Source organism: Phoenix dactylifera, chromosome 13 (genome assembly GCF_051530095.1).
Source record: "Phoenix dactylifera cultivar Ajwa chromosome 13, Ajwa_hap1_PhDact_Kaust_v1.1, whole genome shotgun sequence".
Taxonomy (NCBI): Eukaryota; Viridiplantae; Streptophyta; class Magnoliopsida; order Arecales; family Arecaceae; genus Phoenix; species Phoenix dactylifera.
The window spans coordinates 27,869,601-27,894,475 of NC_143202.1; the positions used below are offsets into that span (position 1 = coordinate 27,869,601).

Here is a 24,875-nt window from a genome sequence, read left to right on the forward strand (position 1 = left end):
GTTGGCAAAGGTTTTCCATAAAGAATGATGCACAAAATGATTAAATGATATGGTTGGATTAACACTAATGATCTCATGCAACTGAGCATGTCATAGCATGCTTCACAAATACAAAGATTTAAGGCATTTTGAACAATTCAATATGGTGAAGAACATAATCACCAAACTGCAGCTTTGGTTTAATACTTATACTAAAACAAGTATATCAAACAGTCAATGAAATATCAGCACGACATATATCTCTAATCCATTCACCCTTGTCAAACCTAGTTCAAAATAAATTTACTTTGTCTATGGCAGTGAAGGGATTTTTTTTTTCGTTTTATTAAGTTAGGTGCAGACACCTGCACCAACTTTTGCCTTTTTGTTGCCTCTTTTTATTAACTCATTGTTGCCTCTTTGTCGCTGTCTTTTGTTACTGTCCTCTAGACCACCCGCACTAGTTGCTCACCCTTTTGCCGAGTCTGTGTTGGGTAGTTTCCCTCTTTTGAGACTTTGGGTTTGATCCTTGTAATTTTTTTTCGAATGAAAGGCTTTGTCCATTTTTCTCAAAAAAACAGCTAAAATTTGTTGTTTCGGTCTTTACAGAAAGCAGAGAGTAATATGGTCATTATTTGAGAAGGAAATCTGGACTTTTTCTTTCCTTTTTTGGCTAGAAATTCTGGACTTTAATGTTGGTTCATCATAATAAATGCAGTGAAGGATAATTTGGTTTGGTTGGTACAGAATGAATGGTACACTCTCATAAGCTTCAAGGACAGAATGTCTTTTATGAAACTTTAACCCATTCACCAATAAAATGCCAGCCAAATGTCCTCATGAATTGCATTACAACTCCATATGCAACAATTTCTTTATAGCTTTCGCAACATCTGTTGGTGGTATTATTTATGCCAGGTCTTTTACATCCCTTTTGATACTTCACTGTGCTCCTGGATATGGTGCTCTTCGGACATCAGAAAGCTATACTTTAAGGTTTTCTTATTACTATTTCTTACCCCATATCTTCACCTTTTCAGAACTGCAAAATCTAGTCGGCTTTTCTTCTTGTCCTATAAGGAAATTAATTTTCTGTTTTCATGGTAGCACAAACCAACATTTTGTGACTTCATTACATTAAATCATGCTTCTGCTTAACGGTTGTATCATCTTCTTGTTATTTTATGCAAATCGCACAATCAAGCCAAACGAGTGGAACATGTCCTTGAACTTTTGTCACCTAGAGCATTTGCAAGCCCTTCTTTCTAGTGCTTACTACTAGCTATGCCTGCCTTTCTTGACTTCATTTTGAAAAACGCCAATCACCTGTATGGACTTAAGCTTTCACAGTGCACCAATATAAAACAGTATAAAATACAATGTGAGAGGACAAGGCATTTGCTAAATTAAGCTTCTGCCATATTACAACCCATGAAAATGTTATAGTAACATAACAGTTTACTGAATCAATCATTTAATTTGTTTTTAAAATCATTGTGGTTAATGATCCGCACTTTGTGTCAAATCCTCTCAGACAAAGATCAATAGGGTCAGTACAGTTTCTTGAGATGCAAAGCTCTCCATAGTTGATCGAATGTTAAAACCAGTACCATGTTAAGAGAAGACAAAAGGTAGCTAGGTTATGACTACTATCATTTAAATTCTTCGGTGGTTAATTTGTCATATTAGCTAAATGTATTCTAATGATATTATTAATGCAAAAAAAGAGTATTTCTTAGTAATCAAATGTAAATATATGTGGGAGGCTAAACCTTACAATATGGTAGGCTCTAACAATAATGCTGGTAAAGAAATAATTATTACTCCACAAAGAAGATTATCTATAAATTCGGCTAGGAACTTCAACCAACTACAACTTGCAATGCCCATCTATTAATATTAATACCAATATAATACATGATTGAAAGGACTTAATACAGCCAATTAAATAATTTAGAACTATCCCGTGTGAAAGTAGTGATAGTCTATACAATAGATCTTAGTGCTTAGAAGTCAAATATGTGTGTGTGTGTGTGTGTGTGTTAATGTATAATCTGATGCTCAGACTAGATGCTTACTACAGGTTTCCCTTAGAAGACAAACTCAGAAATAAGGACATAACTAGTAGCATCATGAATATGTCATTCTTATCCAGGTGACAGAAATAAGTACACAAATATATACCATCGAACCAGGTAAACTCTGATATTGCAGATGACTGATTCCAAGCTTTAATGAAAAGTTCTTTTTCACTAGAATATCTTAATAAAAGGTTCGCATTTTTCAGCAAAAAGGAAAAACATTCATTTGATCATTTACAAGATGCTGAGATCTGTGTACAATCTTATTAGATTCTTTGCAGTTATAGGAGAAGCCTGCTAGACAAGTAATGTACTTTCTCTTTTCTTAGAATTGAAAGCCAAGATCTAGGTACAATCTTTTAAGCTGCTTTGCAATAATAGGAAAAAAATTGTTACATGAATTATTTACTTGACTCTTTTCTCAGAATTGAAGCAAAACTTTAGCTTTTCCATTTTTTGTTTTATCGTCAACTCATCTCACAATGTCCAAAGCAAATAACTTAACAATTTACTTAAATTTTTGAATTGAAGTTGTCCTAAAAGCCTAAGTAATGGTACATGTCTAGCTAGTTTTGAAGTTTGTATATATTGCTTAACATGTATTAAGCATAAACAATATATAAACAAACATGCACTTGGACATGCACAAGATATAAAGAGACGTGATGATTTACATTCTACTACCAAATACTGTACTCTTCCTCACTATCCATTCAAAAGTTCCATTCTTTTGTTTCAACTCAAGCAAGGAGCCTATGGTGTCTCTTATGAATAGTTTAACTGAATTTAGCCTATAGAACACGAAATTGTACAGTTGGTTGTCAAGCTCATGTGCTACTGGAACAGCATAAGACTAGTGAATACATGCATTTTTATTTCTAAACAAGCAAACAAAAAACATGTCTAGAGGTACAACCTATGCATGTGATTAATAAGGAGAGAAGTTTTGGAACAACCGTCTTGACACCCATTGTCAATAATTGCAAACACACCCCCCTTAATACATCATCATCTCAGGCATCCCTTGTTATTGAGCAGTTAAATGCTCTATTTTATCCTTGATGAAAGTGTCAAGTCAAAGAATAAGAGTCATAAATCAGGAGGGTTTGGCATGCAAAATCTGAACATGCAGCTGCATGCTACTACCTCATCAACACAAAAACAACTCATGAAAAAGATATGACCCAGGACATGGTTAAATATTAACAACAAACCAAGTTTAGCTAAAGAAATCCACACAAGAAGGGACAGGGTGCCCACCAAATGCACAGTGGATGTATATAGGCTTCTTCCGTGCCCTCTTTTTGCATGCCCAACTAACCACAGATTCAATTCGCAAAGGCAGAGGGAACCTTGTGTTCCAAGTGGCAATGTTAAAATATGCATTTTTGCATCCTTTGAAACAAAAGAGCTCCTAGGTAGTCCACCTGTGCAACAAATTACTGCAGGTTCACCAGGAGGCAAATGATTTGAGGAAGATGGCCACCCGCCAACATATAAACCATCAGAAATCTAATTGAACACTGGTCCGATGCTCTTCAACTTTCTAAAGAGAACATATGCCTATACGGACATTAGAAATGGGCCAAACAAAAGTTTCGACTAAAGTAGAAAGCTCCTATCAGCCCCTTCCCAAGATCAAGGGGAAATTTACAGCTGGATGAGAAGCAATAGCGACCAAATATGCAAGCAAAAGAGATAACTAGAAAGGGCATCATAATCAATGTCATGCCAGATTTCGTGATGTAAAAAGAGGCCATAAACAACATTGTTGCAGTTCATCCAATCACTTCAGATATTCCCATGACAATTATCTCTACCTTTTACCTGAATACAAGAGATTGGAAGGTAAAAACGGTTATACAATCCCCCAAGAAAAAAGAAAAAAGAAAAGGAAGAATGGTCGCCGGGGGTCCATATCAAGAATCGAAGGTTTTGCTTCAGAAAATCAAAAAAAAAAAAAAAAAAGAGGACAGACGATGATTGACAGGACTTATTGTTTTCAGTTTCCATGTTGTCTTCCAGGGAGTTCTAAATAAATCAGAATAAGACAGTGACTATTTAGTTACAGATTCAGTTAGGATTTCAACTTCCAACAATGAAAATCCTTGAATTTACTAATTTACAGGAAAATTTGACGTTCTTCGGTCCATGTTTTCTTGTCCAGGATTTGGTTTTATAACAGTTATATACAGACTGAAGACTAGAATAGGACATCCGAAGAAAATGTTCCTCGAATGCCTGGTACCTGAAAATGTTTCAATCCATATGAATACTCTCTAGTTATTTAAATATCATAGATAGAAACAGCAGTTACACGTAAAAGACAAAATCAAACCGTCACAACCCCGAATTGGCCTCTGCATTGTAAATCGGTGGAAAATAAAGATCATCCAAATCACTAAAAAAAAAAAAATCTTTTCATTTCATAATCTAAAAGGAAGCAGATTACCGGGGCAAAAAAAAGAAAAAAAAAAAACCTAGCTTTCGGGTCAAACCATCTACAATGCACCAAATCAACCAACAATATCAAGAAAACTTAAAAGAATGCAAAACGAATATAGCTCTCTCTCACTCAAAATTCCAAGAAAAACCTAACGGAAACGCAAATCTTTCGGATCAAAACGGAGAGGAACCAAAAGGGAATCCGGAGCCGAATCGCTCCCAGATAGACCGATCCGCCCGAACCTTCTCCCAAGGAGGTGATGGAAGAGACAATCGGAGAGAAGAGAGGCAAAGATTTTACCTTCTAAAGAGGAGGAAGAAGAGAAGCCCCAGTCCGCACTCCGAGTTTCAAGACGATCGCCATTTGAGAAGAAGCACAAGAAGGATCCACTCCCACTTCGTGCTAGGCTAGTTACTACTCTCGAATCTCGATATTGGCCAAAAAAGCACAGCCCCGGGTTCTACATAAGAGATGTATATTCTGACAAAAACTTGGCTGATAAGCTGTTGGGCAACCACGACTTCTTATCATGCCGTACACCTAGCAGGAAGAAATTTATATGATGTCGATCAATTCTATGCAGAATTTGACTGTGAATCGGCAACTTCAAATAGTAAAATTTTGTTGCCACCAAGGTATTGGCACGGTTGGTATGGAGCTTAAATTTTATCGGAGTGATCCAAATTTAAAACATGCGTGCGTCGATTAAATATGGGGACTGGATGCCCCCATCTGATTTGTCCGATGAAGTCCCCATCTGAATTGAGGTGGCGTTGGAATAACGTACTCACACATGGATGATGAACCAGTAAGAGAGACCGAGGGACGGAGAGGGTATGCGAAAACTTGCGGCTTATATCGAATATTTCCTGGTGGAAGGGAGGTCTAGTGGGAACTGCTACGTGAATGAGGTTTTCTCTCCCCCCCTTCTATTTTTTTACCAAAAAAAAAAGAGTAAAATTTTGTTGGCTGCCTTTTAATAAGCAAGGGATCCTGCTACGTTGTCATTATCTAGCACCAACATGGCATACTACCCTGGGACTTGATTACAAAGGCATCGACCTCTTTTTTTTTTTCTTTCTTCTTCTTTTACTTCTTCTTTTTTTCCCCTCTCTCTCTCTTTTCTTTTCTTTTTTTTTATTTTTTATTTTATTTTATTTTTTACATTTACATTAGTTACTCGCACTAATCTCACATGAGCATTATTATTGGAGTCAAGAGAAAGGATGCAACCCAAAGATGGGGAAATAGATACAAGATGGATCCCAAAAAAATCTTCAGAATGGTGGGCGGCAAAAAAAGCGACCTAATATACAACTCTGTTCACCTCTCTGTAGACATGCACAGTTTGGAATGCACCACACTCCCTTAGTAGCCTTCTAATGTCCTTTAGAAGTGGGTGGTCTGCTCCTCCGGCCTCTCATATGTCCCTCTTAGTTTGATCATCTGGGAAAAATGACTGGTGCAATAAGAAATGAACAGAGACATCGGGATCCTATATCATTTTCCCAGTTCTACATCAGCTTCACGCAATTTAAGTTTACCATTAGTTGAAATTACACTTACTACCTGCTTCTTAAAATACAGTAACAAATTAAGAACAGCATTTCTATATCCATTAGTAGATTGGAGAGAAAAGGCTCCAACCGCTCTAAAATTCAAAAAAAAAAAAAAAATCAAGCATACCACATCATTAAGGGTCATGTATAAAATCTTATTTCTAATATAATATTTTTAATGACTGCTATTGAGGATCATCTCTGGCAATGGGAACAAGAGACATCTCAATTAGAAGTACCGTCAGAGTTAGCCTTCGAATGGTATGAAACCTTTCAAGTCTTATCTCAGCCTTGAAATTATTAAGATATAAATAAGTTAGCTCGATTTAACTTCCACTTGTTGAGACTTATCAAATCTCTTTCTTTCCTCACTCCAGCGCCCACATTTGTCTAACCTGATTCAGGCTGCTATGAGAATAATCGAGCCGAAACTCATGGATCAACAAAATTAATAGGATGAACATTTTAGAAGAATGACTCTTTGCCTATCCTCCACCGGACCAAACACTGTCATGTACCAACCGGATCTCTCTCCTATACAACTTCCAAGTATGAAGACCTTCATAACAAGATTAAGTTGTCAACGGCAAAAATGACAATAACCCAGTTCGCAAGCATCATTAGGGTGCAGTAAAACAACCACGTTCCAAAAGAAAAACATATATATCTCCCACATTAAAACTTGCATCGCAAGTTTCAACAATCAGATAAATAAAATCCTGTGCTTTGACATGTATGGAAGTCAAACCGTCAGAAGGAAAGCAATTTCAAAATTCATGTAGTCAAACACCAGGTCACCTTGAGATCCGATGGTTTGCCAAACAACAGAAGTGACAGAACATCAGGGGCCTCACCTGATCACAATATAAATAAATTGATGATCAAATGCATCAGAAAGAAGCGCTTAAGAGAGCGTGCTTGAAACAACTATTTGCTTAACCATATGAGAAGAAGAATCCAGGAAATGGGTGAATGTACAGTTGTGATGTTCGGTGGGTCCAGGAAGATGGATGAGAATGCGACCACCAGAAAGGTTATAAAAGTCAAGAATGCTAACCTGAAGTAATACAAATTGGATCAATGCTTGATTCAGATTGAAATTTGTTACAAGGAGAGACCTCAGATGACAGGACAATTGCGATCTGCCAAGAAGTTTAAAAAGGTATACAAAAGAATGGACTGGCCTAGTTACAAACTCTAACCTGCTTGGGGTTGACATTTGATTAGTTAGTTGTATCAAAATAGAAGCACTAGCATTCTGATCTAGACTCTTGAATATGCACAGGAGGAATAATTGGCACTCTTTAAAAGTTTAATTTCAACTCTGATAAGTCATCCATTGGAATTTCTAGGCCCACCAAATCATCTTGTAATGTATCTTCATCGACATTCAACCAAGAACCAATATCCTGGCCTTGTCCACCCAGCCCTTCAGCTACATCTAATTCATCGATAGAGTCTATTCCATGGAGCGGCAACTTCGGGAATATATTATCATCCACCTCCCTGGACAAATTCTGAGCCGCATTACCTGAACTCTGCAATTCAATTTCTTGGTCAACTTCAGTACCAGCAATGTTCATGGTTTCACCTGAAGGCAACATAAAGCTGGCTGTCTCCATAACTCTGCCAAGACCATTTCCTGAAGTAGATAACTGTGCTATCTTTTGTTTTGGCTTTGTTTTTGTTTTACGCTCACCCCTGCCGCTGCTTAATGATGGACGGCCAGCTTTAGCAGTAGAGTTCCTTGGCAATTCATCTTTATTTGGATCCCTCTCCCTATCAGTCCTTTTCCATTTTGGACCGCCTGGAAGAGTGTTGGTGAGAGTTGGGGGGGCTCTTGAGGCAGCGCTTGTAACAACATCATCAAGTAGCACCTCCCGCTTCTTCCCTCTGTTCGAAGCTGGGTCATTTTTAACAAAAGCTTGGTCGGACATATGAGAAAGGCCTTGATATGAATCCAATGGACCTCTATCAATCTTATAACTAATCCCATGTCTTTCAGGCATACTTGATGTTACACCTGAAGCCAAAGTACCAGAAGCTGCAAATTCACACCAGAAATACCTTATTATAGTTAGACTGGTTGCAAAGAGGACATAACCCATAATATATAGCTGTAGCATGAAAATTATCATAAAAAAGCATTTAGCAAATTAATGAAGTAGTTCTAAAAGCATTGGTATGCACGAACATGCAATATACATAGATACGTACATTTTATGTGCAAATGTTTATTATTTAGATCATCTAAATATCATACCTGAAACTCGAGATCCAAGCTGACAACTACGTGATTCCCCATATATATTTGTAGCAGTTCCAGATGCAATACCATCAGCATATTTTCCATCACTGCTGTGAAGAGGTGCAGAGAGGATTATACACCGAAAAGCAGGTTCACTAAAGCAGCTTCGACCTGTTTCCTCAAATTTCTGACATCTGGCAAGAGTTCGCTTGGCAAAGGCCAAGGCAAGTTGTTTTGAAACCTTGCTGACACCACTCTTATGACTTGAACCATGACTTCCACGACCACCCTATCAAAATAGCAGGTCTTAAAGGCATTTCCCAATTAATTGCATGCAATATTTCACGTTTGTCACGAAATCAAAGATTTTTATCTAATACAAGTGGATATTCTGCAAATTGGTTTGACCTTGCAGTCAGGGTACGTAGAGTACCCAGATTAGTGGCTAGTCTCTGTCTGACATGTATCCCTTGAGGATGGAGACACTTAATTCATGAATCTTAACAAAGAAAATGAACATGCAAATGATATGATATAATAGTTTACTTGAGGGGCTCTCCAGTGTTGATTTATAAACATGAGAATGATGAGCTAATTCTGGCATTGAAAGAGCATGTAAAAATTCAAAGGTTTTACAATAGATAATTAGCATAAGACTGAAAAAAAAGAAATCTGGTGCTGTACACTGTGGAAAGATTTACCAGGACATGCCATCACAAAAATGGAAATATTAGGACAAAGACTGATTTAAATAAAAGCTAATAATAATTTGCCTCCTAGTTTACTGAAAATAGCAGATACCACATCAACCATGTTAATAAAGACTGTGGTCCACATGCGAATGAAATAATGCAGACAGAAGCAAGCAAACAAAAGAAGTTTACCTTTGTATTGGATTACCAAAGGAAAATCATCTAGAGTTTTGATGACTCCAAAGCATGCCAACACTCAAACAGGTTGTGGATTAACGAGGTGAAAGTAAAAAATGAAAGAATCCAAAATTAGAAAATAAAAAAATAAAGAAGAAGACAAGATATGATATGAACTCCGAACCCTTATTACCGCAAAATGACTGTAAAGCAAAAAGTACCTAAAGCTTTCAGCATATCCAAAATGGACTCTTCTTTTACACATCACCATCTAACAAATCAATTTTCCTTATCATACATTTTTGCTAGTTTCTGTTAGACAGGTACATACACAAACATATTTAAATAGTAACCAACAAACATACACACATACATAATGGCAACAAAAATAAAAAAGCATATTGAACACTAATCACAATTGCAGGTACAAGATATAACTATCCAAGAACAAGACTAAATATGGCAATTGTAATTAGTTGACCCCCTGCGCCCCCCCCCCACCCAAAAAAAAAAAAAAACAAAAAAACAAACCCAAAAAAAAAAAACCAAACCCAAAAAAAAAAAACAGAAAAACGCCAATACAAGATTGACAAAATTGATAGGAGTAAACAAATCTTACAACCTAAAAAGTCTATCTGAATAGAGATGAGATGGTTTTAGGAATTTCTTCTCTTTTTTTCTGGTTATAAAATATAGAAATCCAAAAGCTGCTGATATATCTTTGCCGCAAAACATTTATGTGGTTGCTTGATCAACTGGTCGGGAAAAAGCCAAGATAGGTTCCATACTAGGAAGAAAAAGGTTAATAGGTCAAAGTCCAGAACGACTAAGGATAGTTAATAGTAATAGCAGGCAAAAGCATAAGCTTGGGCTGCTTTTAAGACCAGGTAGGCTTCTCTGATGCCTATTGTCCAAAACAAATATTACTTCTATTGCCAGACTCAAAACAGAGGCATCAAGAGATGAGGCAGAAATTCTAGCCCTGAAAGAAGTAATGATATACCCTGTACAATAATTGCAACAGGAACGATCTCCACTTTGAGGAAGAAAAACAGCTCCACAGAGAAAGATGGAGATGAGTAAAGGACAAAAATTAAGAGAGTAATTTGACATAAAAAATGAACATATGCCAATCATTCAGCTTCCATAGAAGGTACATAACAAGTATGGTTAGCAATATACAGGACAAATTTGATTAGTTAAACGCGACCAGTTCCAACTGGTAGCTTGATGCATGAGTTTATTGGATAATGCATCTCTTAGTCCATTCATGGAAAGTTTTTTACAACTTCACACATGAAAATTTAATAGATGAAGAATTACGTTGTATGTTTCCTCTTACATTGAACTTAAACATTATGTCATCACCTTCTAGAAGGGGAAATTAAGAACAATTACCATTAGCTTTTTGTATGCCATCTCAACAAGTTTGTTCATTGCAAGCTGCTCAAGGTTCCTGCAAATTAGTAATTGAAGATGTTTGGTCACACAGGATGAGCTACACGCTGTAACTTGCAAGGCAGTCCAGAATATGTAAATACATACCTCTCCTCAATTTCCTTCACATTTTGAATAGCTTTTTCCAATGAATGCAACTGATTTTTCTTTTTCATCACCTATTAAATCAGTAAAATGTCAATGCATTATATTAGCAACCGAAGAAGACCCCAATGAATAAGTTGCTTTCATGTTTCTTTTAGAATAAAATAATTGCAATAACGGAACAGGTTATGGTCGGAGAGATGTTGCAAAACTGTACCGAGCTTTATTTGCAACCTCTGACCATATAGCATGAACTTTTTCCTAAACTAGTTACAAACTGCAGGTTGTGTATCACACTTCAAGACAAAAAGTACATGCAAAAGCGGAATGTTTGTTCTTTTATTTCCTTGCATATCATCCAAAAAAATCAAAAGGTAACAGCCAGTGCTTGGGGAAATAGAAAATACTGCTCACTCCATGAGGGCTAAAAGAATACATAACAGGATGGAATTGCACAACCTTAAATAATAAAGTGAGTTGTTTTAGAATGATTTAATTATTTTAAAAGGCAGATTAACTTATAGGAAAACAGAAAAAATTGAATAAGGCAGATTAACTGATAAGTAAACAGAAAAGATTGAATAAGGCAGATTAACTTATAAGATAAAAAGATTGAATGAGGCAGATTAACTTATAGGCAAACAGAAAAGATTGACATATAAGAAAAGGATATATTGTAAAAATACAACCTGCCGGTACATCTCCATCTTAAGCTCTGAAATAGCACTGCCGATCTCACAGTCGTCACCCTCAGCTAGATCAGGCTGTAATAAAGAAATTCAACAAAAAAAGCGGGAATTTCGTGTGAGAGATTTCATCATCAAGCATAAAGAGAAAATATTAACATGTTCAAATTTTTGCAGCTGGTGACGAGCTGTTAAAAATATAAAGCATAAAGCATACGAAATAAGATCATAGATAAAAGGCTCAAAGAAATGACGGGCCTAGAAGTCTTCACCTTCCCCCTTGGAAGGCAAATTGAGGCATATCTTTAGATTGTTTAAAAAATTTAGGTTGAGACAATTGTAATTTGCAACACTTATGCTACTTGAAGCAAGTGAAACATGGATAATACTGTCAGCTAATGTTACATAAGCATAATTTTAGTGAGGCATGAGGAGAAAAAAAATCATTGGCATTGACCTCTGTTTGATCTCTAGCTTACAAGATAACACACCGGCAACTATTTTCAACTAAGCTCCAGTATTTGATTAAAAAGGGGTAATCAAGTTGTCAGACTAAGTGCTAAAGCACAAAGATAAAGAGGCGGAAGGAGAGATTGTGTGAGATAGAGCTTGACTATTCTTTTTTCCCTTTCCCATTTCATATAAATTACAATGTTGTCATTAAACAGAAGGGCAAGGTATTGGATTATGCAAGAAAAACATGAAGCCCTTCTCCATAAGAAGAATCAGCTAATCTGGTCCTCTATATATCAAAGAAAAAAACTGTGAACCAGACATTGTGTCAAAATAGGTAGGCAATGCAATTCAATGATATCAATAAGAAAGGGAATTGAGCAATGAGGATTGCACAGACAAGGGTGACTGTGTAATCTAGAATGTTCAGGTAATAAGCTAAATGGATGCCATATAACCAAATAGTTTTTCCCTCTCTTGGGTGTGCCTGTGGGGGAATAGTTGAGAGAAAATTAATTATAAACCAGAGGCCCCACTAAAAGGTTGTTAAGCTTAACTTTACTGGTGGCTCAGTGGAAAGCCTAGATGCCAAAGGTGTCAGAGGGTAAACATTTAACTATATTAAACACAATGATTAAAAGGACCAATATTGCCATCATTACAAGGTTTAGATGTACTTGAGCAATTGGAGATTATGGAAGTGGTAAGCTAAGCTGAAGCATATACAAAAGGTGAAAAACATCATAGATCGGCCTCCAGATATGACATTCCTTACGAGAAAGCTACTATTTATGGGAAACTATCACGATCAATTAACTTAGGCCTGGTACACACACTCCATTCCTTCTTGAAAAGAGACAAGGAGAACACACATACATATATAAAAACAGGCAGAAACAAGTGAAAATGAAGCATGAATACATGGCGAGAAACAGCCACAGGAAGATGGGAGGTCTAGAAATCCAACCACAAAAATGATTTATTCGCTTTGATGCTTTCTATTAGAGATTTTCCTTCATTTCCTGTTATCTGTAAATGTACTTGCTGTTTTTATATATTTTTATAAAATGAACCTTCAACAGTCAATAACAAGACAGATGTAGCAAAATACAAGTAATTCAGTGCTTGCCCAACAAAGAGGAAATAAATCAAATGAAAGATACGATTGTAGAAAAGAATGCATACCACTGACTCAGGATATAGGCCTATACTGTGCAGCTCCATCAAGACCCTATCATCCAAAGACATATGCTCAAACTGACACTCATATGTGGAAGTACCAGAAAAACTTGTACCCATGGTCAGTAGATGATTCGAATTAGTTTGCCCGAACTCTGAAAGAGACCCATTATCTGAATGTTTCATGATACTGTTTTCAGCCAATACCTCATCACCAGATATGAAATTATGAATATTTGAACTCCTGAAGTTGCTAGACATCATAAATCCATTGCAAGGAATACTATCTCCTGAGCGGTTTTTCTGATTCTTAAACTCAAGGTCCATTTCAAACCCAGATTTCATATAATGTGCCTCATGTTCATTTTGAACATTGCTATTAGTGCCATAAGGAAAATAATCACTTGAAAACTGCAAAACCGTATCTCCTTGTTCCATGTCGCAGTCAAGCTGCTCCGTTCCTTCTTCTGAAATGAAGGCTGAGAGAAGCCTTTGTGATAGTGGAACGATTTTCTCAAGCCACTTCTCTGTTTCTACTTTTCCGCATGCTGTGTTGGCATGCTTTGGCACATCAACTGAAGACAGATTCCCAACAGATTTATTCGGTCCAACAACATTTGTTTGACTTTGTTCAATAGAAAAAGAAGAGTGAGGTGATAGTACTGTTTGGCATGCAAGCTCACCCTGAAAGAAAACATATTTATATATATCAAATATCCATAAAGACAACCACCAAAACAGAAAAGATATGTCACTGTTCCAAAGTTGTCTGCAATAAACTGGTATTGCAATACCAGCCTGTGGGCCATGGAAATGAAAAGATTACTAAGAATTGAAAGAAATTGAGATAACAATGGAGGAAGCCCCAATGTCTCCGAAGGTCAATAAGGAAAACAAAAGGAACAGAGAGCTAGAGCGAGAAGTTAGGCTTCGTCTTTATTCAGAATAAAAAGAAGCAGATGTTGTAAGAAGAGACTTGGAAAGAGTTGATACCGTTCTGTCATGAGCAACATCAAGCATGTTAGACAAACTTTCATCAATCTCCTCCACAAAATATATCTGATACAAAGGTTGATTCAACAAGAAAAAAAAAATGAGAACAATATTAAAAATATAAATTCAACTAAAATATAAATTGCAGCAGAATAGAAACTAGCCTGATTCTTCACATAGGTTATATCTTCCGAAGTAACAAAAGCAAAAATTGGTTCCATTTTCTTCCAGAAAGAACTAGAGCATGCATTATCTGCAAAAGAAAGAAAGCTGAAATTTAAAACAAAAAAATGACAATCGAAAAAGGAAGGTCTTTGATGTTTAAAAATCAAAATAGCTAACAGGGTGGATGCACACAGCTAGCATTGCGAGCAGCATTTGCAGCTGCTAACATCTCTTCACGATCATCATCCAATTCACCTACAAATTGTAAATATATAAGATGCCTGCATATTTGCATATAGGTAAAAAGAGAATACCAAAAATCTATTGCAAAATCTAAAAATATTATTTATAGAAAAACTACTAAATATACAACCTGTCAAGTCTGAGGAACCACTGTTTATAATTTGTGCAGGACGAGAATAAGCCTTGCGATCAGACACCTTTTTGGAAGGAGGGCGACCTACCCTACTGCACCAAAGAAACATTAATTAAATTAAGCATGGATGAAATTAGTAACCAGCTAGTAAAAAAATAACAGATTTTCACTCTCTTGGAAAATCAAATGGCAGCACCTTTCACTCTTATCAGAACCAGGCCTCCCGCTTTTTAGTGGCTTTGCTGTGTCAATATGCTCTGATTTTTCTTTCATTAAGGTTAAGCATGCTTTTGCCTGCATTGAACCTCTTCCACTCCTTCCTTGCCTCCGAACTCCATCTCCAATTTCTTCTTTTGAAGGAACCTTATTCTTCTTTGTAGGCAAAACAACAGCCATTGTTTTATGGACTGTATTCAGGGGCCCATCCTCTAACTCACCATTATCAATTCCTTTTTCTTTAAGCTTGTTTCCAATAGCTCCTGATTCCTCACTTTCTGATAATCCAGCTGGAGATGGCAGATTATCAGGTTTCAAATTTGACTGCAGAGTGTTATGAGATATACCCCTGGAAGGTACAGGCCCACCGGACTCCAGAGTTGTTAATCTTGCCCCAACATCAGGAGCTACAAATCCTTCAGGCGAAATCTGAGCTTCATCAAAATTCGAGACTGGAGAAACCACATTTGCCCTTCTTGTCCGGGAGATTTTTTGTGGACGTTGACCCCCCCATTGAGTTACAGGGGGTGATGATGATCCTGCAGGCATGGGTCGCTTACGATTGGTCACCCCAGTTAAAGGCTGGACTTTGCTTAGGGAAGGGGCTTGCTCCCATCCATCAATACCTCCAGATGTGCGAGGAAAATTAGAAGCAGCATTCATGATAGCAGCTGAACCTGTCCTCGGTGCCCTAGATGCTTTTCCTTTGGTCAAAGGACTTTGACTACCTGGTTGAGCATCCTCACGGGCATTTAGCCTGGATATCAGGATGACTTAAAGTCACTTTAATAAATGGAAGTATGATAAATGACAGAAAAAAATGGACAAAAATTTATATAAAAAAAAAGGTCCCTATGAGACCATAAATACCTTATCATAAGCAACAAGCATTGTGCTGTTCAATAAGGTTGTAATTATATAAACTAGCACATCGGACATGCAATGCACATGACACACAGCATAGCCCATGAAACAGTTGCAATCAAGTTTGGAAGCAGTGGAGATCAATGGGTGAAAATAATGTATGAGAATGGAGCCAAGAGAGTCAATGAAAGAAAAACAGGAATACTAGTATTAATGATTTGTCAAATCAATGAGTTGAAATTTTGTGTCATATAATACAATAGCTCCTAGCTATCAAAGCAGAATAAATGCAGATGTCAAGTTTGGAAGACCGCACAAAAGTATACATACTTATTATTTCCTTTAGCTATAATCCGCTCCTTATCTAGTCCAGCAGAGCGCTCTCTTCGCTCATTTGAAAGAGAGCAATTATCCAAGTCATTCCTGGGCATCACACGGGAACTACCACCACTTAATTGGGAACTGCCATCAATCTTGTTGCTTCCTACAATTCCACTGGATGATCCAGGTCTGCAAGATAGGAAGTTCAAGAAGAAATAGAAGAATTTCTCTCAATTCTATAACCACATAAACCTAACCGAACAATGAACACAATAGTGACTGAACAGCAAGTATGTCAATTGTCAAGTATCTAAAGCATTTATAGCAAGGCTAAAATGCAAAAAAAAGTCAGAAATTAATTTCTTGCTTTTTTCTTACACAAGGTTAAAAAAATGATAAAAGGATAAGCTTGGAAGCAGCAACAGCGAAACCATGAGTAGAGCTTTTCCTTTTTCTTGTGAAATGAAAAGTAACAATCATAATGCAAAAATTGGGAGGCAGCTCAAGAAAGAGGATGAGAGGGCAGAGGTTGTACTCCCATGGCAAAATATCCAAGAGAAAGGACGCAGCTTATCCATGAATAAGAAATAAACAGAACAAGCAACATACAAGAAGAGAGAGCTGTGGTGTCCAAACAGTAACAGTACTAGATCCAAACCCAAAAACCAACTGGAACAAAGCTCATCCCATAGAGAATGTAAGTAGCAAATAGACCCCATTTAAGCTTGGCATCCATGAAAACTATCACAAAGCTTTCTTTCTAAACGGCCAGATGAGGGATAAGCTTCCGTTCTTCTTTGTCTCTTCCATAAATAACAAATTTCCTTGAAAAAAGCTGTCACTCCATTGCGTTGGTTACCACAATTAAGAGACCAAATGTTTGAAGTACTAAGAATCAAATATTTGATTTAATATAGCTATTTGATTTTCATCCTCCAAAATAAAAAAAAAATCTTTGAACAAGCCCAGAAGTGCTTAAAGCTATCAGAAAACCAAGGAGATGAAATATCATATATGTACAGAAATCAAGAGCATAATGTGATATAGACATATCCCTCTCACAAAATGTTTGAGGATTATTATATGTAAATAAGTACAGAGACATGCAACAAGACTTATAACATCAATGTGGGGCACGTTCATGCATACTATTTTACTACTTGGTCCTAGCCACACTCATCCAACAGGCATTTGGTTATTTGCAGTTCTGCACTACAGCCTACAATTGAATTTCCAAGTCATCTTAATAAATTCTCCCTCACTTTATCCTACTAATAATACCGCTAAGTCCCCCTGTTCATCATCCAACACTATAATACATAAGATCGCTACAGTTTTCATTTTTTATAATCACCTAAAAACTTCATGCAAGTCTCAGTTATAGCTCATGGTCACACAGTGGATGATCACATAACTCTCCACACAAAACTCCTATCCATCCACCCAGCCAATTAACTCCTATCTGAGACATTTCCATTTATTATTGTATCCTTCCATTAACAAACTTGAAAGTTAGCATGCCCACCATTTCCAAACTCTTCATTTCATACTTACAAAAAGAAATAGTGATTCCGGTTAGCTAGTTTTTCTACTTTTTATTATAAAACTTCCATTTTCTAATACTCTATTCACCCTTCTATAGTTATATAAGTCAACATTATATCCTAGACAATATTGTATATTGTTGATGCCTAAATCATGCCCGACCATGTTCTGATGATCTGGAGGTGTGGAGGGCACAGACCAACCTGCTCGGTCCATAGTGGTGAATGACGGAGAAGAGAGGCCCGTTGGGGTGGCTCCGGCCAGGCCCCCTCCGATGCTTAAATCAGACGGGATTTAGAATAACAATGAGAAATAGCAAGCGAATAAAAAGCAACATAATAGAACAATATTTCTGGATCGTTAGGCCTTGAGTGCATGGCCCAAAGTGCTAAGCCTAGAGTACTCAGTATGGGAGCTCGGTTTGGAGTGCTCGACATAAGAGATAGGCTGGGGAGCTTGGCCACAAAGGCACAGCAGCATGACTTGGCTTAGCTTCACAGGTTACCTCAATTGGTCGGCCTCATTGATAGAGCTACTTCCACCATCCGAGCTAACAAGTCTAACTCGGCCTGAGAAGTGCGGGACAAGTGATACACCTTGAAACTGACCACAGTCGACGTGGTGGACTGGCCAATTAGAACCTTCTATGAAGCCTCCAATCTGCCAACCAAGGCCCGCCATGTGGCAAGCCTAGAAGGTGCGCGAGGAACCCTTTGAATTTCAAAATCTTTCCATAAATGGCAACACTTCAGCCACAATAGCGGATGGTTTCCCAAACCGCTTATGGGAGATGAGCGGGGTGTAACGCACGTGCAAAATAATTGCACGTGATCTCTAACACGCGCGGCGGCCTGCCAAAGATGGCCAGCCCACAAGTCTAAATTCTCCGGCGAAGTGTGCCAACCCTCACCTATACAACTCAATCCTAGGAGCACCCTCCAGGTAAGTGCTCTCGAGCCCTAGCAAAGCAACGTGCTATCACTCTCTCAACCTCCACTATTCCCTAAGTGTCACTCTGACTTACGCACCGGATAGTCCTCCATTGGACACTCTTCGGCAAGAGGACTTCTTTGTCTTTATCGTTTTAGGCCGAACTTGACGTTAGACCGAAATCTCAAGCATGACCTCAACCTTATGGCGTGGTTTCGAGTGCGTCCCCAGTTTGCACGACCTGAGCAGCTGACCGCCAAGCCCTCCAACAACCTCTTCCGCTCGGCGCCACGGTCATACGGACCCTCAACGGCAACATATATAAAGGAACTACTTTTTCCATATTGAAACTCGATGCGTCCAGACATACAAAGATAAGGCTTGAAGAGTCTTATTGTTGTCAACCCACTAACAATCGAACAAGTCACTTTATAAGTAGTTCAAACTTAATGATTGATACCTCATACACAAGTTCAACCAATAGTCAAAAGATTCATAAGTAACCTCATATGGTGTTATAACATATATTATCGAATAACAATAAAAGCTATGCATGGGTTTTTGCCCTTCACACTAAGTTCCTCAAAGGAGTAATTACTAAGATGGCCTTCTTGAAATGACCAAATTATTTCAACCACTCCATCTCTCTCCCTTAGATTCATCTTATACTTCCTTCTTGTTACTTGTTACAATTATGTTCGTCAGACAGTCTTTTAGTCTTAAAAATCACACTGAAATGATTTAATACCAACCAAGCACAATAAAAAAAATATCTCCATAGTCTAATCAACACCTATTAAGTATGAAGATTCTTTTATTCCTTACCAAATCAACCTCTACTTTAGTTGCCCTAGCCAAGGATTTAGGGACGTCCTACGTATCCCAACTGAAACCAATCAGGCCCAGTCGGTACCAAGCTGGTTCGGCCGATATCAGGCACGACCCAACTGTGTCATTTGATTTGGAAAAAGAGAAAGAAAAAGACAGCAACGGGTACGGCTGCAAATGGGTCGGGTCGGGTCGAGTTCTGAGTGACCCCAATCCGATCCAGTTCCTTGTTCGGGTCCTAATTTTGGACCCAGACCCGACCCGACTGAAAATCGGGTCGGGTCCATGCCTACAAAATTTGATCCGACAGATGATTCAAGTCGGGTCGGGTCCGGATCTATGTATTTTTATATTCAAACTTCCACTATATAATAGTAAATAACATCAAGCAAAAAAAATGGGTCGGGTCGGCTCCAGGTCCGAGTCGAGATTGGGTGGACCTGACCCGAAAAATAGAAAGGGTCCAAATTTAGAACCCGACCCGGCCCCGCGGGTCCTAAAATTCAGGTTGGGTCGGGTCAAGTCTTACGCGGGTCGAGTCGAGTCAACCCATTTGCAGCCCTAGCAACGGGGGGTCATGCTCTCTCTCTCTCTCTCTCTCTAGTTTAGTCATAGGGAAAGTACAGCCAGAGACTGAGAAAGAGAAGGGAGGAGAGAATGATAGAAAGATAGAAGAGAGAGGATAAGTTAAAAATTGCACAAACAAAACAAATATTCACTCAAATATTCATATAAGGTAAAAAAGTTGAAAAGAAATTGAACAAACAAAAGAAAAATTGGTCTTCCGGTGTGGTACGTGGATGACAAACTGTCTCAAGAGTCGGGCCAGAAGCATCCCATTAGCATCCCGATCCAGGACAAAAACAGTACGAGGCTCAATACATGTGTGTTAAACATTGGCCCTAATAGCTACAGACTGCCCTAATTTTATCATCTCAATGTGTGCATCATGGCAAATGCATCTCTTAACATTATCTTGATACAGATTTCCAACTTTTCAGATCCTCACCACCCCTTACAAGAAGCCTCTCACAATCACTTTTAGTGCATCCTACATAACAATTGATTAAACAACAAAACACCTCAATATCCAATCGAGTCGCAGAAATTGATATTAATGCAATAGCTACAGTGGATGCACTAACCTTCTCCAACCAAGAAACTTAAGAAATCCAGCTACTACTAGCTTCCCCATACATGTATATAACTTACCTAGTTTCCCTTGACTCCCTCTTATTACTAAAATGCAACATACAGAATTTCATTTCTTTGCCAAAGATCAAGAGAGCTGACAGCCTTTAGTTAATTATGTTTATACATAGATCACTTAGAGGTTTTTTTATTATTAACACCATTCTCTACGTATTTAACTCAATTTCTAACCTACTTCTCTAACTTGCAGTTTTGCTAATTATCAAACTTTCCACCAAACTCTTGATGAAAGCATATTTTAAAGTGACAAATTGTCAAAATGTTCCTGACACCATCATAAAAGTATAGTCAAAATCCTCTTGCAATTTTGCCAGCATGTAAAAAGCAGACTCACAGGCAAGCATCGGATTTTGACAACCAACGAAGCAAGCAAACTACTAGATTATGAGGAACCACCATACCTTCCTATGGCAACTAGCAATTTACACCAACATGTGAGTTTAAGATTGTTACAAAAAATCATGTGCAAAATTACCGGAATCCGAGGTTATCACATGAACGTGGACGGGGTTCATTATTCGGCCTCTGTTGAATTGCCTGTTTGATGTCTCGATCACCCTCTGTGACTCTGTTAACCATTGTGCCAACAGAGCGTTTTCTTTTCAGTTTTTTCTCCAACCCATCACCGCCAGGAGGGAGCCCACGAATCTTGTCTTCAGAGGGCATTGGTCCACCATTGCAGCCCCTGAGAATATTTTTATCCTTGTCTGTTGTTGTACCTTGCCTCACAGGAACAGCACCACGCCCTTCCAACTGAAGCAGAAAGAGGAAAACTATTTATAGTGTACACTAAACATATAACAACAATATCTGATATTATTTTCATCAAACAATTGCCCACTGATCAGAAATAAATAGCTATATGCTGCTTCTCATAAGAGATCAGACATGCATAGTATTAAAAATATCCCACGAGTTTTGAATAAAGACCAATATAACTAGCAAAGAAAACACTCAAATTTAAGCCTCACAGATGGATGGTGTGAAAGAAAATGAATGAAAATGATAAGGAAAGTGCTTATTCCTGACTGTAAAACTAGCACCATCGGTACAATTAAAAATCCATCCACAAAAGTTCAAAAGCCTTAAGCAAATAACACCTTGATAAGAAATACAAACCCGTACTTCCGCCATTGATGAGCGAACACGCTTATTTGGAACAACATTCTTTGTCCTGTCCTCCAATCTCGAACTTGCAGCTTCTGCAGGGTTTTGATGAGCCTGACCACCCATCTTTAACAAATTTGCACTACCTGACTTCTCACTTGACGGTTCACTTCTTTGTCGTTTCCTTGAGAGAATGTTGCGATACTTATCCAATTTCAGTATTGATTCGTGCAAGAACTTTGCTCTATCCCTGGTCAAAGTGACGCTATATCTTCAGCAAACAACCACTATTGGACATGTCCTGGTTTTCTAATGAGACTATATGTAACCAATATTCTGGTTCGAAGGATTTTCAGCACTTGTTCTGTGTGCCTTAGAACTGAGACATTTAAACCCTTCGGCCAGGTAAAAGTTGAAAGGATTCTGGTTTGTGTTACAATGAGATATATCAAAAACAGTCTACAATTATACTGCACTGTAAATTATTGGGTAAAATGGACAAAGGCACACCATGGATACAGTATGCATAATGAGCCAGTCTGAGAATCAAGGAAAAAGGAAAACAATTAGAATACCTGGCCCTGTTTGATGACTCTAGCACGCTTGCTTTGAAACGTTTTAGCTCCTCGGATGCTATAGGAGGGAGTGGCTTAGACTGTACAGAACCGAATGAATGCTCCTCAACAGTAAGACCAAGAACCCTTCTTAACTCTCCTGAGCGAGTATACTTCTGCTCGCTCATGGAAATGGGTTCCAGTGTTAAATACTGGGACACTGGCGGGATTTCCATTGATGGAGCTGTGTTTCTGGATGCGCCTGGCCCTGAAACCATGATGCGGTTCTCGAGGCTCTCACGAAAGCTTCCAGACCTTTCCAAATTGGAGGCAGAGTACGTTCCCCGCTGCCCACTTGGATATGTAGCAGCAAAGGACGATGCATCCAGACCACTTGAAGCCAACTCTGCTCTTGTGCTCCCCGCCATTTCGCTCTTAGCTACTCATCCCAAATTAATCCACATTTTGCTCCCACTCATGCACATGACCCTTTCCTTTGCACTTATTGGCATCAAATATGGCATAACTCGATATAAATAACCCACAAATAAAAGGGCAGCATTAAGCATGGGAAAGACAAGACAGACATACAATAAGATTATGAATTTTTTTCTACAACCCCAGAAGCTAAAGTCAACACTTAATCTGCATCACCCAGATTAAAGATTGTTTTTCCCCTTTTCCACAGGAGCTACAACTCCAATACCCTGCTAAAACAAAGCACAAAATAGAAAAGAACTTAAGAAGTGGGAGGATATTGGTGGAAACACAACTAAAACAAAGCACAAAATAGAAACGAACTTAAGAAGTGGGAGGATATTAGTGGAAACACAACAAAGAAACCTCAACCTTCAATTGAAGGGCCAAAGAGACCGCAAAGTAAGTCTAGCGACAACAAGAGCGAATGCACTATTTACAATGCTCGAGCTAAGGTGACTGCCAGAAAGCTCAAGAATTCGACCAAAGGCAGAGTCCCACGAGATCCAAAACGAAAGCTACAAGCAGCAACAGCAACAGAGCCCCCCGGGCAAAGACCAAAAAGAAGAAGAAAAGAAAAAAACAACTTGAAGTCCAGGCATCCAGCACGTAACTAAAAAATTCCGAAACAATCGAACCAAAACCCCAACGAGGACAAGAATTCCAGGGATTTGAGCAAGAAATCCGAAGCAGAACCCGAAGTCGTCAACCGAATGACATCAATTCGGCAACTGTAGCTCCGCAACGCCGGCCGGACAGCCAAGAAAACCATCCGGCGACTGCGACGAAGCGAAATCAGAAGCTTAAGCAACCAAAATCAAGCGAGAGAAGCGAGCTAAGTAAAAGAGGGGCGAGAAAACCCTAATCGCGCGTCGAATCCGGCGATTCCGAGGGCGGGGTCAAACCCTAGTTCACCCTCAATTCTAGGGCTCCTCGCACGATTGCATCGCCTGCAGGCATTCCGCGCTCGGACGGGGTCGGATCGGAATTCGGGGACAGAAGGGCCGGATTCGATGACGGAGTGGACGGACCTTGGACCCTGAGCCGTCGGCGAATGTCTTTAATAAAGCCCCAATAAAACACGCGAGACCGAGCGAGAGAGAGAGAGAGGGAGAAGGGGCGCTATAATTGGGGGGTAAAGAACAAATAATCTTTGGATTGCGATTGGGATGGGGGTTGGAGCCGCCTTTTATTTCCCACTCCCTTTTGGCAGGGTCCTGAGCAGACAAAGCAGCGTATCATGGACCAAATGGGTTCATTTGAATCTCGAATCATGAGAGTCCATTTTGGTAGGCAAAGCATCGCCGAACTAGTATAATGGATGGAATGTACAAAAGATTATTTTGGTACTGCCCTTTGCTACCAGTAAAAAAAGTTGTCATTTGACCATTATATGGAAAGTCAAAGCTTAGGAGATTCATGGAGGTGACTTAGGGTTGATGGATATCTGGAATTCAAAATCCAGATATATTGGGTGACTAAGCTTGAGTACTTGACCATTCTCAAGCGTATTTTCAGGATTTTTATGGGGCAAAAAATGTGTTTAGTCATGATGAAAAATGTATTCTGGTTTGGCATTATCTTTGTGACTTTCCATACATTGGAAGAAAAAAAATCTCGTTTGTTGGAGTTATTTTGTAAGTTGTATGCATTGTATTTAAATCATCATACATGGTTTGCTCTTTTATTATTTTGCAAATTAAGTCCCAATAAATTGTTTTAATATGTCTGTGTAAGCCTTTCTCTCGATCTTGCCACACTTCCAACTTGAACATACTTGTCTATTTTATAATCATCTAGTGTCTATGAGCTCCTAGCCGTAGCATTCCAAAAATAAATATTTTGTATGTAAGCTCTTCCTCAGCCCACTTTCCCCATTGCTTGACATATCTTCGCACATATTGATGTTGAATGAATCATTTTGAAGTGTAATGAAAACATAAATAATTATAGGGAGTACAAATTAAAATTTGATTACTCACGATAAAATCCAGACGAATGTAAAACTTTAATGAGTTCCATGCTAGGATAGCTATCTCATAGGTGTTGCTGGAAATTGGACCCGGGGGCTGCCGCGAACCGAGAGGGGAGGAGCTCCGCTGCCGGGGCGGTAGATGGCGGTGCGTCGACTGGTGGCGTCCTCCTGGAGAGTCCTGCAAGAAAGCCGGTGGCCGGGCTTTCCGGCGCCGGCCCTCCGAAGCTTAAGTCAGAGGGGGCTAATATGTAGGGGAGTGAAGGAGGAGAA

At 38.6% G+C, this 24,875-nt stretch overlaps 1 protein-coding gene across 27 annotated transcripts; it reads right to left on the bottom strand.

Annotated features, from left to right (window-relative positions):
* Positions 1-7,128: 7,128 nt before the first annotated feature.
* On the bottom strand, positions 7,129-23,792 carry LOC103703090 (uncharacterized). 27 transcript variants are annotated; one of them, XM_088709627.1, is made up of 16 exons: positions 23,491-23,792; positions 22,175-22,860; positions 21,618-21,849; positions 20,968-21,245; positions 15,987-16,166; positions 14,773-15,549; positions 14,574-14,668; positions 14,393-14,455; positions 14,200-14,288; positions 14,036-14,101; positions 13,049-13,726; positions 11,414-11,488; positions 10,728-10,798; positions 10,581-10,638; positions 8,329-8,602; positions 7,129-8,109 (listed from the first exon to the last, which is right to left on the bottom strand). In XM_088709627.1, exons 2-16 carry the CDS (start codon positions 22,579-22,581, stop codon positions 7,370-7,372), a joined length of 4,083 nt encoding a protein of 1,360 aa, XP_088565753.1. In that variant the 5' UTR covers positions 22,582-22,860; positions 23,491-23,792; the 3' UTR covers positions 7,129-7,369. The 27 variants fall into 27 exon arrangements, with proteins under 27 accessions (XP_088565753.1, XP_088565748.1, XP_088565752.1 ...); XM_088709622.1 differs by having other exon boundaries at positions 21,612-21,849; XM_088709626.1 differs by having other exon boundaries at positions 23,003-23,792.
* Between the last annotated feature and the right edge of the window lie 1,083 nt (positions 23,793-24,875).